The sequence below is a fragment of the Nansenia antarctica genome (assembly GCF_963989245.1).
Source record: "Nansenia antarctica genome assembly, chromosome: 17".
NCBI classification, from domain to species: Eukaryota; Metazoa; Chordata; class Actinopteri; order Argentiniformes; family Microstomatidae; genus Nansenia; species Nansenia antarctica.
In genome coordinates, this window is record NC_137687.1 from 21,109,785 (window position 1) to 21,123,688 (window position 13,904).

At 44.6% G+C, this 13,904-nt stretch overlaps 1 protein-coding gene across 1 annotated transcript in view; it reads right to left on the bottom strand.

Annotated features, from left to right (window-relative positions):
• Positions 1-3,537: 3,537 nt before the first annotated feature.
• gigyf1a (GRB10 interacting GYF protein 1a) overlaps positions 3,538-13,904 on the bottom strand; it is a gene marked incomplete at its 3' end in the record, with an annotated part of 33,458 nt that continues 23,091 nt past the window's right edge. Inside the window, exons 18-24 of the mRNA XM_080547390.1 lie at positions 11,621-11,842; positions 8,749-8,951; positions 7,365-7,531; positions 6,982-7,145; positions 5,235-5,279; positions 4,960-5,104; positions 3,538-3,605 (exon numbers count right to left, since the gene is read on the bottom strand). Coding sequence (XP_080403516.1) covers positions 3,538-3,605; positions 4,960-5,104; positions 5,235-5,279; positions 6,982-7,145; positions 7,365-7,531; positions 8,749-8,951; positions 11,621-11,842 — 1,014 coding nt within the window. The remainder of the gene's footprint in view (positions 3,606-4,959; positions 5,105-5,234; positions 5,280-6,981; positions 7,146-7,364; positions 7,532-8,748; positions 8,952-11,620; positions 11,843-13,904) is intronic.

Sequence of the window (13,904 nt, forward strand, 5' to 3'; positions counted from 1 at the left end):
CTCTTCCTGCAGCAGCTAGGGGACAGAGGGCTAGGTGATCTGGGCAGCAGTACAGTCGGTCCCTCTCTCCATCCCTCCTCTGCCCCCTCCGTTGGTGCCTGCTGTTAAAGCACCCTAAGCCTCCAGGGCAGGGCAATGCAGCGTCACCAGTCAGTCCCAGTTGCTACAGCCCCGCCCGCTCCACTCCCATCCTTTCACCCGTCACTTATATTAAAAGGACCGATGGAAAAAGGAGGGAACCCTCCATGTAGTTCATTTACCTCAGAAAAAAAAAAAAAAAAAAAAAAAAAAAAGTGGTTTCCTTGAGGAACATTCACTGCTTATATCAATGTCTCATGAAGTCCTTCATCCATTATTTGTCCACGTGATTTCTTTCAGGTAATAAAATAAAATAAAATAAAAAAACAGGTAATAGTACAGGAGGAAGAAGGCATGTTCCAGTCTTTCATTTTGTATTTTGTTGTTCAGTGAGAAGGCGTTAACTCAGAGTTGAGGAAACCCCTCTCTGTGCCACTGTGCTCCTGTCCCAAATGTAGAGGAACCTCACAGCTTCAATGAACAAAAGTGCATAGTGAGAGCGTCAGGGGCAAGGGTGTGAGTGTTTCTGAAGGCTGAGAGGGGGGGGTTTGTACTCCCTGCCTGGCCTAGTCCTGGTACCCTTGCATTTCCCTCCACTACACACCCTGCACACCTCCTTAAACATAGGGGACAAAAGAACAAACATTCTGCCTGCAACCTGTCCAATCAAATGCAACGGTAGATGAGGTCATATTTATGTACAGTTTAAAAAAATCCTCTGAAAGTTCCTCTTTTTTCCCCATCCACTCCTCACAGGTTTTTTTCGTTTTCTTTTGAATGTTCGTGGATCAAAAACGTAACTCCACAATCCACTTCAGGACATTTGTTTTGTTAAAGCAATGATATATTGTTTCCTTTATGCGTGTGAAGTACCAAACACTACTCGTAGTACTCAACTACGCTTTCAGTCCTCTTTTTGTTAAAATACAGGCAGTTCAAAACATAGAGAAAAAATATGAAAGCAAAAAAAGTAAACAAAAGTCACACTATTGATGAGCCCTCCCATCCCGAAATCCAAGACTTGAGACAAAAATGAAGACAATCTTTGATTTCTTTCTCCTGCATTCCATGTTTCTCTGTCAGTCCCAGGAGACGCCCAAGAAAAGGTCAAAAGGGGGAGGCTCTCGTCTGTCACATTGTGATGTCACTCTTCCCCAAAAACATACGCAGATGAATGTCCATATTGCAGAAGCACACTTGCAGACCCTGCCCTACACCCCCCCCACCCCCTCCCCACCCCAAAACAACTGCACCCACAGAAATCCATGTGGTTTGTAAACAACCAAAACTCCAGTAAGGAATAGAAAATAGTCTGTTCTTTATTTTCATAGTAATATTGTTTGTACGAACAAGATTGTAGAGGCAGTGTGTTCAACTGTAGCCATTCAGAGTGATTTTTTCTCTCTCTCTCCATTTGCGGGAAAAAAAGAAAGACCTCGCTAACCTCTTCAATCTCTTATTTTGTTGTTGTTGCCGTATTTGAACATTTGTGAGGAGAAAATCCAGTATCATCACGGTTTCTTGTTTTTTTGGAATACATTCAATGTTTTCTTAAGAAAGAAATAACACAAACGCACTTCACATGGCGGTAATGAACAAAAAATTAAGGAAAAAATTAAAACAAACAACAAAAAGTAGCAGCCCCAAGTGCTCATAATCTTAGTCCAAATACTTTTTTTTTTACTTTTTATATAATGTATATATTTATATATATATTCATTTATGTTTATAAAAAAGAAGTTATCATCATTATCAATAGCAACAACAATGAATAAGTAACACAATATGCTAACATCTTGTGCACCGTCCTGCACACTTGCACAGTTTGATGCAGAATCAGAAACTCGACACCTTTCATTCACAAGTTCGAGAGCTGACAAAAGGCAACTTGATCACATCCGAGGAAAACAAACTGGACTAACCTTCCAATGAATCATCCCCAGGCTAAACTAGAAATATTGTGATATGATGATTTCACACACTGTGCAGAGCACTTACATAGAACACACACTCTCAAGAAAAAAGTTAATGTCTCAATGGCCACTATACACTTCATCCATTCACACCTCTAGGTCTTAGGCACCAATGTGCATGCGTTCACATACAAACATACAGGCGAGTACCTGTAGTCATAACACACCTTGTATGAGCAATAAAGAAGCATACACAAGCACACGCACACGCACACACGCACCCGCACACACAAACACAGCTCTGCCTGCCAGAAACCTCACAGAGGCCTAGAGACAGTGGCAGAGGGGAGATAGTGTGGGGGGGGGACAGCCGTTACCCCCAACCCCCCCAAAGAGAGAGGAAAAACAAAAACAATCAAGTGGTGGTCACCATGTGAATGAGCACAAAGCCATTCTCTACACATGTATGCATCTCTACTACGTCTATCTGGGGATGAGGAGCTGGTGAGAGAAAGGATGTGTTGTGCGATTGCCCTCTCTCTCTCATTCACTCATTCAGAGACATTCATGCATACAAAGATAGTCCCTCAATACAAGGGGACACAATACACACATTCTACTCATGAAAATACAAAATTCTCATTTGAACAAAAAGACAAAATGGCATCTTATGTTTCATACATCTTGGTAAGCAATGACAAAAAAAACAACAACAAAAAACATTGTGCAGACCGGTTCTGATACGCACCAGCCCTTACATGTTCAGTCACTCACACACGTACTCACCTCACTCGCTCACGCAAACATCCACAAAAATATTAATCTCTATACCTAACCCCATTTGTATTGATTTTTTTTTCTATTCTTTTTTTTTTTTTATGCAAGTGCAAATCTTCAAGTTTTTTTTTTTTTAAATCAATTTTTAATAGCTTTACTTTTTATATGAATGTCTTCTTAAAAAAACAAAACAAAAAAAACCATCAACAGTGTTTGTCTTTCAAGAAAGGATTTGTTTTCTGATAAGGTTTCAACAAAAAGGTCCCCCTGACTTTGAATACCCCCACCTAATCTACTCCACCAACTAGTAACCTCAACCTTCCAGTTCGGATTTTCACATGTGTATGCATACGGTACCTAGTGTAGACTCGATATATACACCTACCATATGCATACTGATTCTGTGTTCATACAAAAAACAACAAACAACCCTATTCAAATCCCATCTTAATAAAGTGCATTAGTTTAGTTTAAGGTGCTTTTTCTTAGAAGTGCCAGAGGATACCCATTTCCCCCCTTCCCCCCCCCCAACCACACACCCCTCTCCCCCCTCAAGTTAACTATTGGGGGGTAGCCCTTCTCTGATCTGGGGGAGGAAGGGCACAACCCCCTCCCTCTCCCCGTACATCCAACCTCTCAGGGCTCCCCCCCACCCTCTCATTGGTGTCCCCCGCCTCCCCCCCTCCTCCGCCTCTCCCCCTAGCAGTGCACATTGGTCATCAGGTGTCTGATTATTAGACAGAAGGCATCAGGTAGCTATTGCTGCGGATCAGTAATCCTCCACCATCTCCATCTCATTCAGGCTCAGACGCTCACCCGCATTATGGAATGAGTACCCTGCAGGTAGAGCAGCGGGGGGGATAGATGTGAGGGGGGGGGAGATAGATGTGAGGGGGGGGGGGGGGGGTAAAAGTCATGTTAGAGACAACACAGCTAGCTAATTAAGTAATCTCACTAACTATGATTGGAAATGAAGTAGTATCCAGTTGTGGAATTATATTCATCACTACTTTGGCTGAAGTTAACTAGCCAACTCCGTAACATTAGCGGACCAAAGTACGAAGTGAGAAAGTCCTCGCCGTGATTGGTTAACTTGATCCACGTGAAAACGTCTTGCGTCAGACATGCGTAACCGGACCAGGCAATGTTCAGGCTTCTGTTCACACCTAAGCCTTCCCGGTAAATTCCATGGAATCACACAAGGTCCAGACCAGGGTAATTGCCTGAGACAATTTCCCTGTAAATCGTGTTCACACATGCACCTTACCAGGTAAATTCCATGGAATATACTGGGAAGGCTCGTATGTGTGAAAGGGAGTCGCTAAGACATCAGTGACCAAGGTGTGAGGCCTACCAGCAGTCACTGGGAATTATGATAACCATCTTATTATTTTAGTTTAATGTCATTTCAATGCATTATAGACATTTTCTTTACAACAAGCATAACCCAAAAAATCGCTATTATGCCGCTATGAGTACACAGACCAACGCAACGCAGACCGACCAACGCGACGCAGACCGACCAATGCACAGCTATAAATTGGGAGAGCCCTTGTGTAGGCTATGGCGTAGCCGTGCATAAATTCGACGCAGAAGTATAAATTGGGCTTTAGACGTGTGGTTAGTGAGTGCAGGGTTTTTCCTGCATAGAGAATTATGAGGCGGCCGCCTCAGTCATATTTCTAGCCGCCTCCAGCTCTCGACAAAACTCTGACGGTCGTATTTTCTACAAGCGTTGCACTCAGTGGATTTCTGTAATTTCTATCTGCAATTGCGGCACTACGCCGATGTGGTGGCGGGGGCGCTGTTTCGCAAATAAGTTGGCTTTTGTTTTTGCTAGCGAAATAGCTGATAGTTGATGTTGACTGCTCAAGGAGAATACATATTTGAAAGTACAGAATGCCTGAGAGCCTTATATTGCATTATATTACATTATATTTTGAATGGTCATCTGGTGCCTGAATATTGTGTTTTCCTTTACATAAATAATGACATTTCCACCATAAATTGATGCAGAAAGGGCACAAATTGGTGCATATAAATTCACCAGAATGGAAGAAATTAAGTGTTTGATGCTCGTTTGAGGACCCCCAGACAGCCCTGTTTCATGGGTCCCCCCCAGTGTCAAACACCACTGGTACCACCTCCGCCTCATTTTGAGCCAGGAAAAACCCTGTGAGTGTAGACCTACCTAAGATGCTCGGGTCCGAGTGCAGCATCATGGGCTGTTTCTTCTTCTTCATGCCTCCCTGGCTGTCGTACACCCCTCCCTTCCCCATCTGGGCTGCCTGGAACATGGACTGCAGGGCGCTGGGGTTCATCCCCCGCATGGAGTCCTGGGACACAGACAGGGAGGTTAGAGTGACTGTCTGCCTTTGTTCAAATACCCCTACAAAGCACCACTCCTTTCTCCGTTCATTAAGAAAACCACTCACACACAGGAGTCAGGTTTTAGCCAGAGCTTACCTGCAGAGGAAAGTTCATGGTGAGCCCTGCTACTTCCTTTGATAGCTGGGAGACAGGAAGAGGAGTTATTGGTCAATGAGAACCACACACTAGGGCTGCACGATTAATCGATTTTAAATCGAAATCGCGATTTGAGATGGTGCGATTAGCAAATCGCAAAGCCTGCGATTTGGGATACATTATACAGCGCGTCGGATTCAACGTCAATGAACGCACACACCCAAGAACAACACTGCACGTGAAACGCCCAGGTGTGAATCTGTGAAGACGTTTCAGTAGCTAGCAACATTCATGGTGTGGATAAATGGCTTTAGCAGAGCCAGAAGCAACGATTTAGTCCGGAAGAAAAACAGCACTTCTGTTGTAAGTATTTTGGGTTTAGGACGACAGATGTGCAACAAAAGCAGGTGTTGCGCACGACCTGTCGTGGAACAATCGCTACATCCAGAGGCAACACCACAAAACTGTATCAGCACTTGAAAAAGTACTACGGGCAGCTCTATGACGAGTGTACGGTCAGAATCGGAGAGTTAAGTGAAAGTCCCGTAGCCCAGTCTAACGTTAAGCAAACTAGAGTTTTAGAGTCGTTTGCGGCTGTTACGCCGTATGAAAAGAGCTCACGAAGGCACCGTGAAATAACCAATTCCATCACGCATTACCTTGCTAAAGACGTGGTGTCTATTAACACTGTGAGCAACGAAGAGTTTAAAAAACTAATCCAAACGTTGGATAAAAGATCATGTGATTCCATCCCGCACGTACGGAGCTGAAAAATGTGGAGTACTATGCAACAACAACCGATCTGCAGTCGAGCCGTGCACTTACATACATTACGACGAGTTGAAGAGCTTTATCTATTTCAATGTTTACAGAAAGGACCTATTCTTTTTTAGTGGACATTTTTATTATGACTTTATTTAACTTGATTGCAGTATGTGCAATATTTAGATGCTGCTCCTGAGCCATAATTAAATAACCTTGTTTGTAGAAAGGTCCTATTTTATTTTCATATTGGAATTGTTCAATTTTTTTTGACACTTGAGAGAAACAAAATGGCAGCTGTTTAAAAAACCCATACATAAATATGTTGTTCCAATTCATATCTTTTAAGTTCTCATCCTTGCATTAGAACAGTTTGATGGCATAAGAGCAGTTAACAGTTTGATGGTATCATGTGGTAATGCTCTCTGAAATTAGCCCATGAAAATAGGTGATAGACAGATTCATCCAATCACCTGCCAAGTATTTTTTGAAAGTACCTGCCCTTTTCCAAACAGCTTCCAATTAAGCTTTCCTAGATGGTTGTGTGAAACAAACCACCTGAGTCAGGTTAGTAATGCTCCATCACATGTTTTAATCTGAAGCTTGATTTTAAAGCAACCCAACTTTAAAGCAACCCAATGTAAGTTTAGTTCTTTCACTCGTAGCTCGGGCTGTGGGGGTGCTAGAGGAGGGAGCCTCTAAGTCCCCTGAAGACGTACAAACAAACTGCACGTTGATACGACCTTCATTAGCCGGAGATATGGCCACACTTTACAAAAACTTCCTTTGGGTCGCTTTAAAAAAAAAAAAAAACGCAAATTAAATCGCAATCGCAATCTGTCTAAATAATCGCAATTCGATTTTTTTTCCCCCAAATCGTGCAGCCCTACCACACACGCACCCAAAAAGAATCTCACACACTCTTTGTACCATACAGGCTCACGCACACACACACACACACACACGCACACACACGCACACACACCTGCTGCTGCTGCCTCTGGTGGTTGGCTTTCTGTTTGGCACGGCGCTCCAGGAATTGTTTGGCGAACTCTTTGGCTTCCATGGTGTCTCCCAGGTACGAGCGGATGAAGTCCAGGACCTCGTAGGGAGACTCCACCTCCTTCAGGTACGCCACGATAGTGGCCACTACACACAACCACACAGGGAGACGTTAGCAGAGGCAACAGCAGGCAGGAGTGGGGGAGGGTGAGAGAGAGAGAGAGAGAGAGAGAGAGAGAGAGAGAGAGAGAGAGATGAGGGGAAAAGTCATGTGGTGATAGGTGAGGTGAGTAGGAGATGGACAGAGAGAGGCGAGGGACTAGTGGAGGTGAAGGGAGCACCACACAGTGTGTATAGACAGTTTACCGTCCAGAGAGGAGGAGGAGTTGTTGGCGGTGGTGTTGAGGGCGTGGAGCATCTGTTCACACCAGGTGGTGAAGCCGTCCTGTCCCTGAGGCTTCATGCCCTGCAGCAGCTTCAGCAGCTTGTCCTCGTCATCCGTACGCTTACGCCTGCTCAGCATGTACTGCTCACTGACAGAGAGAGAGAGACAGAGAGACTAAACACACTGCTCAGCATGTACTGCTCACTGACAGAGAGAGAGAGAGACAGAGAGACTAAACACACATGTACTGCTCACTGACAGAGAGAGAGAGAGACAGAGAGACTAAACACACCTGCTCAGCATGTACTGCTCACTGACAGAGAGAGAGAGAGAGACAGAGAGACTAAACACACTGCTCAGCATGTACTGCTCACTGACAGAGAGAGAGAGAGACAGAGAGACTAAACACACCTGCTCAGCATGTACTGCTCACTGACAGAGAGAGAGAGAGAGAGAGAGACTAAACACACCTGCTCAGCATGTACTGCTCACTGACAGAGAGAGAGAGAGACAGAGAGACTTACGCCTGCTCAGCATGTACTGCTCACTGACAGAGAGAGAGAGAGACAGAGAGACTACGCTTACGCCTGCTCAGCATGTACTGCTCACTGACAGAGAGAGAGAGAGACAGAGAGACTACGCTTACGCCTGCTCAGCATGTACTGCTCACTGACAGAGAGAGAGAGAGACAGAGAGACTTACGCCTGCTCAGCATGTACTGCTCACTGACAGAGAGAGAGAGAGACAGAGAGACTAAACACACTCAGCATGTACTGCTCACTGACAGAGAGAGAGAGAGACAGAGAGACTAAACACACTCAGCATGTACTGCTCACTGACAGAGAGAGAGAGAGACAGAGAGACTAAACACGCCTGCTCAGCATGTACTGCTCACTGACAGAGAGAGAGAGAGAGAGAGAGACTAAACACACATCCGTACGCTTACGCCTGCTCAGCATGTACTGCTCACTGACAGAGAGAGAGAGAGAGAGAGAGACTAAACACGCCTGCTCAGCATGTACTGCTCACTGACAGAGAGAGAGAGAGAGAGAGAGACTAAACACACATCCGTACGCTTACGCCTGCTCAGCATGTACTGCTCACTGACAGAGAGAGAGAGAGACAGAGAGACTAAACACACCTGCTCAGCATGTACTGCTCACTGACAGAGAGAGAGAGAGACAGAGAGACTAAACACACTCAGCATGTACTGCTCACTGACAGAGAGAGAGAGAGAGACAGAGAGACTAAACACACTTGTACAACTGTTTGATCGCAACAAGTATTGAAGCTGTGATTAAATGGACGATAAATGGTAAATGGACAGAACTTATATAGCGCCTTTATCCAGGCGTGTGTCTGTACCTGAGGGAGGGGCTGCTCCGGCTGTTCTTCAGGCCCATGCTGCGGAGGCTGGCCTGGTTCTTCACAGCCTCGTCCCACAGGCCCAGGCCCCCACTAGAGCTCCCACCCCCCCCCGCCTTGCCCTCCATCCCTCCCCACAGGCCCCCAGCACTCTCCCCCCACTGACTCCCCATGGAGGAGCTGCCCATCGACAGACCAGGGTGCTGTGGAGAAGGAGAAGAGGACACATATTTTACACTCACCTCACCGGCCACTTTATTAGGTACACCTTTTCAACCGATCGTAAACGCAAATATCTAATCAGACAATCATGTGGCAGCAACTCAATGAGTTTAGGCATGTAGACACGGTCAAGACGATCTGCTGAAGTTCAAGCCAAGCATCAGAAGGGGAAAGAAAGGTGATTTAAGTGACTTAGAACGTGGATGGCTGTTGGTGCCAGACGGGCTGGTTTGAGTATTTCAGAAAGTGTTGATCTACTGGGATTTTCCCGCACAACCATCTCTAGGGGTAACAGAGAATGGTCAGAAAAAGATAATCTAGTGAGCGGCAGTTCTCTGGGCAAGAATGGTGGTGGTGGTACAATGGTGTGGGGGATTTTTTCTTGGTCCAAATCTTCAGCAACTGCGTGATATTGTAATGTCAATACGGACCAAAGTCTCGGAGGAATGTTTCCAGCACCTTGTTGAATCTATGCCACGAAGAATTACGGCAGTTCTGAAGGCAAATGAGGGGGTCCAACCCAGGTGTAATAAAGTGGCCGGTGAGTGTATATCGATGTCACAATCAAAACAATGTGGACATGGAAAAGAACTATACCGGAAACAACATCTCCTACTGCCTTTGATTTATTCAATTGAATTGATTCACTAGAAGTCTGTTTTCAAATGATGCCATCTGTGTTCTCACAGTGCCGTATAAACACAACTAGGGATGCACGATATTATCGGCACCGATATTTATCGGCCCGATAATGGGAAATGAATGTTTATCGGTATTTATCGGTTTTATAACATTTTAAACGATAATATGAAGCCGGAAATATTTCTGCTTCCGGTTTCCGCGCTCATGCTGCTGCGCCTGCGTACAGGCACGCAGTGTATAGACGAGAGCGAAACATGAGAGCTTCCCCGGTGTGTCTGACATTCTGCAGAGTTTCTGAGGCAGATAGTGCGTTTGCAATTTGCAATACGTGTTCGACAAAAGTTCGGAGAGGAGGGCAAAGGTCTACGAGTTACAACACAACGAATCTCATAAGTCACCTTAAGATTCACCATTGCAAGCACGCTGTATGGAAGGAATATTAATAGTAGTAGTAGCAGAACACGGTAGCCTAGCCGCGAAAAAAAAAAGCTACTGTGCCTATTGAACACGCATTTGAAAACTGCGGCAAAGGCTCAAGCAATCAATGAAAAATAATGGAGTTGATGGCCCTCGACGACCAGCCTTTCTCTGTAGTAGAAGATAAAGGATTTCGCCAGCTAATTTCACATTTAGAGCCCCGGTATACATTCCCAAGTCGCCGCTATTTTGCAGACGTGTGCCTGCCTGCTATGTATGATACAGTCGCCACACACATCCATAGTCTGATCGATACTAGCGTAAGCCAGATAAGTTTTACCACGGACATATGGACTTCTGACGTTAGTCCAGTCAGTATGCTTAGTTTGACGGCCCAGTGGCTGGATGAGGACTTCAATATGAAGAAGACACTGCTGCATGCGCAGGAGTTCTCCGGTTCGCATACTGCGACAGCCATCCGCGGGGCTTTTGAAACCATGTTTGGAGAAGGCTTAGGTGAGCCTTTTTTGTTTTCATAAAAGGAGGCCAGATCTTGGCTAAAAAAAGCATTGTGCACTGTCTATAACAGATTCTGTTTGTTAGAGGAAATAATAAATGAACATTTGAAGAGTCAGAAGTGTTCTCTTTGTTGTGTTAACAATAGTGATGTAAGTTAGATTTGGTGAGATCACTATGGAATATTAAATCATCAATCTTTGCTCACTACATAGCCTTTCTTACCTTCAGGTGTGCATGAACTACAGGTTATCAACTGTGAAATTATATCTGAATGGTCTTTATTGTCATTGATATAGTACAGGTACCAAACAACGACATTTGGGAGGGGGGGCTCCCCTGGTGCTAGGAAAGAAAAATAATAATAATAATATCGGTTATCGGCCACGAGAAGCGGGTAAACATCGGTATCGGTAGGGGAAAATGCATATCGTGCATCCCTAAACACAACCAATCAGGAGTTATACAACGGATGGAACCGGTCCATTGTCTCTATTGGTCAGTTTGGTCCATTGTCTCTATTGGTCAGTTTGGTCCATTGTCTCTATTGGTCAGTTTGGTCCATTGTCTCTATTGGTCAGTTTGGTCCATTGTCTCTATTGGTCAGTTTGGTCCATTGTCTCTATTGGTCAGTTTGCGTTCCAGCCGTGCTGATATCCACCATATACGCACGGCTAAATGGAATGTTGACACATCTTTTCATATTACTCCACGTTTGTATATATTACCGTTATCGAAGTTACATTATTACCGTCGATAAACAACTGTTCAGCGGATGAATACACTTACAATAAAACATAGTTCTATTAAAATACATGAATAAAAAAAGTGTGTCTTGTCTTTCTTTTGTGAAATATTGATAGATAAATGTGGTAACCGTTGTACAAATCGTTATGGAACAAGAAGCCGAGGTATATCGTGGATATCGGCACAGCTAGGGGGTGTGTATATATAACGGCACTCCGCTTTGCGTCGTGCCTAACCACCCCGCTAGCTGTGCCGATATCCACGATATACCACGGCTTCTCGTTCCATAATGCTTAAATGTCGGCCTCAGAGTACTCAGAGTACTCACGCGGTCCCTCTGCTGCTGCTGGGCTCTTTGCTGCTGCTGCTGCTGCTGCTGCTGCTTGTGGATCCTCTCCGCCTCCTGCTGCATGTCCAGCAGACTGATGCCCTTGGCCGGCTTGTTGAGGCCTGTGGTGGGGCCTGTGCTCCAGCCTGAGCCAGACCCCCCCACCCCCTGGCCTGGGGTCTGCTGGAGGAGCTTCATGATCAGCTCCTGCTGCTGACGGCACTGGAGGAGAAGGACACACAAGAGTAGATTTGTGTCAAACAATAGATCTGTGAGCACAATCAGAATGGGCACACGCACACACTGCATTCAGCTACCTCCAGAATTATGAATACACATATAGGGCCCTATTATGCACTTCTTAACTTGCCGTCTTAAGTCTTAATTAAGACGCACCGGCAGGTTAAGACCTACCCCCACCCTTATTATGCGCTTCATACGCGCTACTGCTATTATGCAGGTGTCGATAGGCGCCCACACATAAGACGTAAAACTCTCGTGCATATATTACTCATTGTGGGAGTGTTCATATGTTAATGAAGTGCACTAGGCGCCCCTGCTATTATGCGATCTGACTTTGCTCCTAGCGCTAAGAAGTGGTTTGAAAAGTTCTTAAGTTTAGACTTCATGCACGTTTTGAAACACGAGCGCGCCTCCGCGGTTTGCGCATGCATGTGGGCACACATGAACACGCACGTGGCTCCACGGCAAGACGTCAATTACGGTCACAGTATAAATGCCACCACTGGCAAATGTTAAGCCAGAGAGAGAGAACAATGGAATATATCCTAGGAAGGAATTATGATAGACGAAGACGGCGCGCCGAGCGCATATACCGGCAACGACCTGTAAATGTAATGTAAATGTTACCTCGGGCTGACAGGTAGGCCGAATCTCAAATCAATCCTGGATTCGTGATCTAAGCATTTTAGCGCTTTCAATTGGTGACCCAACTGTTAAAAATGCTATAATATATTGCAATTACAATTATATTATAGCCTATTATTAAAATATGTATAATATAGCCTATATATATATTATTTTATTCTGTTTACAGAGCAGCAATATATATATATATATATATATATATATATATATATATATATATATATAGTATGAGCTGCGCTTCACCCGTCAGGCAGTAACTGACATCATGCACGAGCTTGTTACTTTCTTCTGCAGAGAAGCGCGCTGACCTCCTTCTTAGGACTTCCATAATAGCATAGCGCTAATGACTCAACACAGCCGGTTCTTAAAGGGAATGGCACCTGGCACGCTGATTGGGTTGATTGAGAAGACGCCCAAAACACACCCATGACTCATTTCTTTGCTTAGCGCCGGGTTTTAGGCGCCCACTACCGCACGCATAATAGCAAAGTGGCCTTGACCACGCCTCCACGTCTTAAGGTTGTTTAAGTTTAAGTTTAAGTTGCTTAAGACTTATGAAGTGCATAATAGGCAGGGGTGCACATAACTGGTGCGCCAGTGCGCATGCGGCGCCAAAATGCATGCTGCGCGGCAGATCAGCCGCATGAAGGCGCTGTTGCGCACCATAAATAATAAAATAAAATAAAAAGTTGATCACAAAAAAAACATCCTCTACCATGGTTGAAATTGAGGACAGTGATAATTTACAGCAGTCAAGAGAGCAGTGATGATGACGATTAAGCTTGTAGCATAAATAAATGCTTAGGCTGTAACTTTTTGTTGAAAAGTTGATTTCAGTGTTTACAGAACAGAGCAGTGCTTAAAGAGATGTCCGTTTATTTCAGTGTGTTTAAAGAACAGACATTCAGTTAGTGCTTAAAGAGATGTCAGTTGATTTCATTGTGTTTAAAGGAGTCTGACAGACTTTCATGCTTAAAGAGCAGTCATTTGATTTTGCATTTGTTTATTTTGTTTTGCACACAATCATTTGTTCGTTCATCTTTATTTATGAATAAATGTCGTTTTGCTAATATAAGTTATCCATGTATCCCTTTTTCATCCATCCTGTGGGACGGGTCGTGACTCGCGAGCTCGGGGAGCACCAAGCAGCATCCCTAGGTGCTCCTCTGAGCACTGGCCCCAAAAAGTTATGTGCACCCCTGATAATAGGGCCCATACAGTCCCTGACAAAAGTCTTGTCGCTTGGGTACAAGTTGACCTTAAGTGCCCCTCAAATATATTTCTAATCAAAACATTTTTACAAGAAATGGCTAAATTCAATCCCAACAGCTTTTGAAATAATGTTTTGGTGCAAAACGAACGTTCACAGCTTGGTAAAGCCCACTGAGTCAGTTTT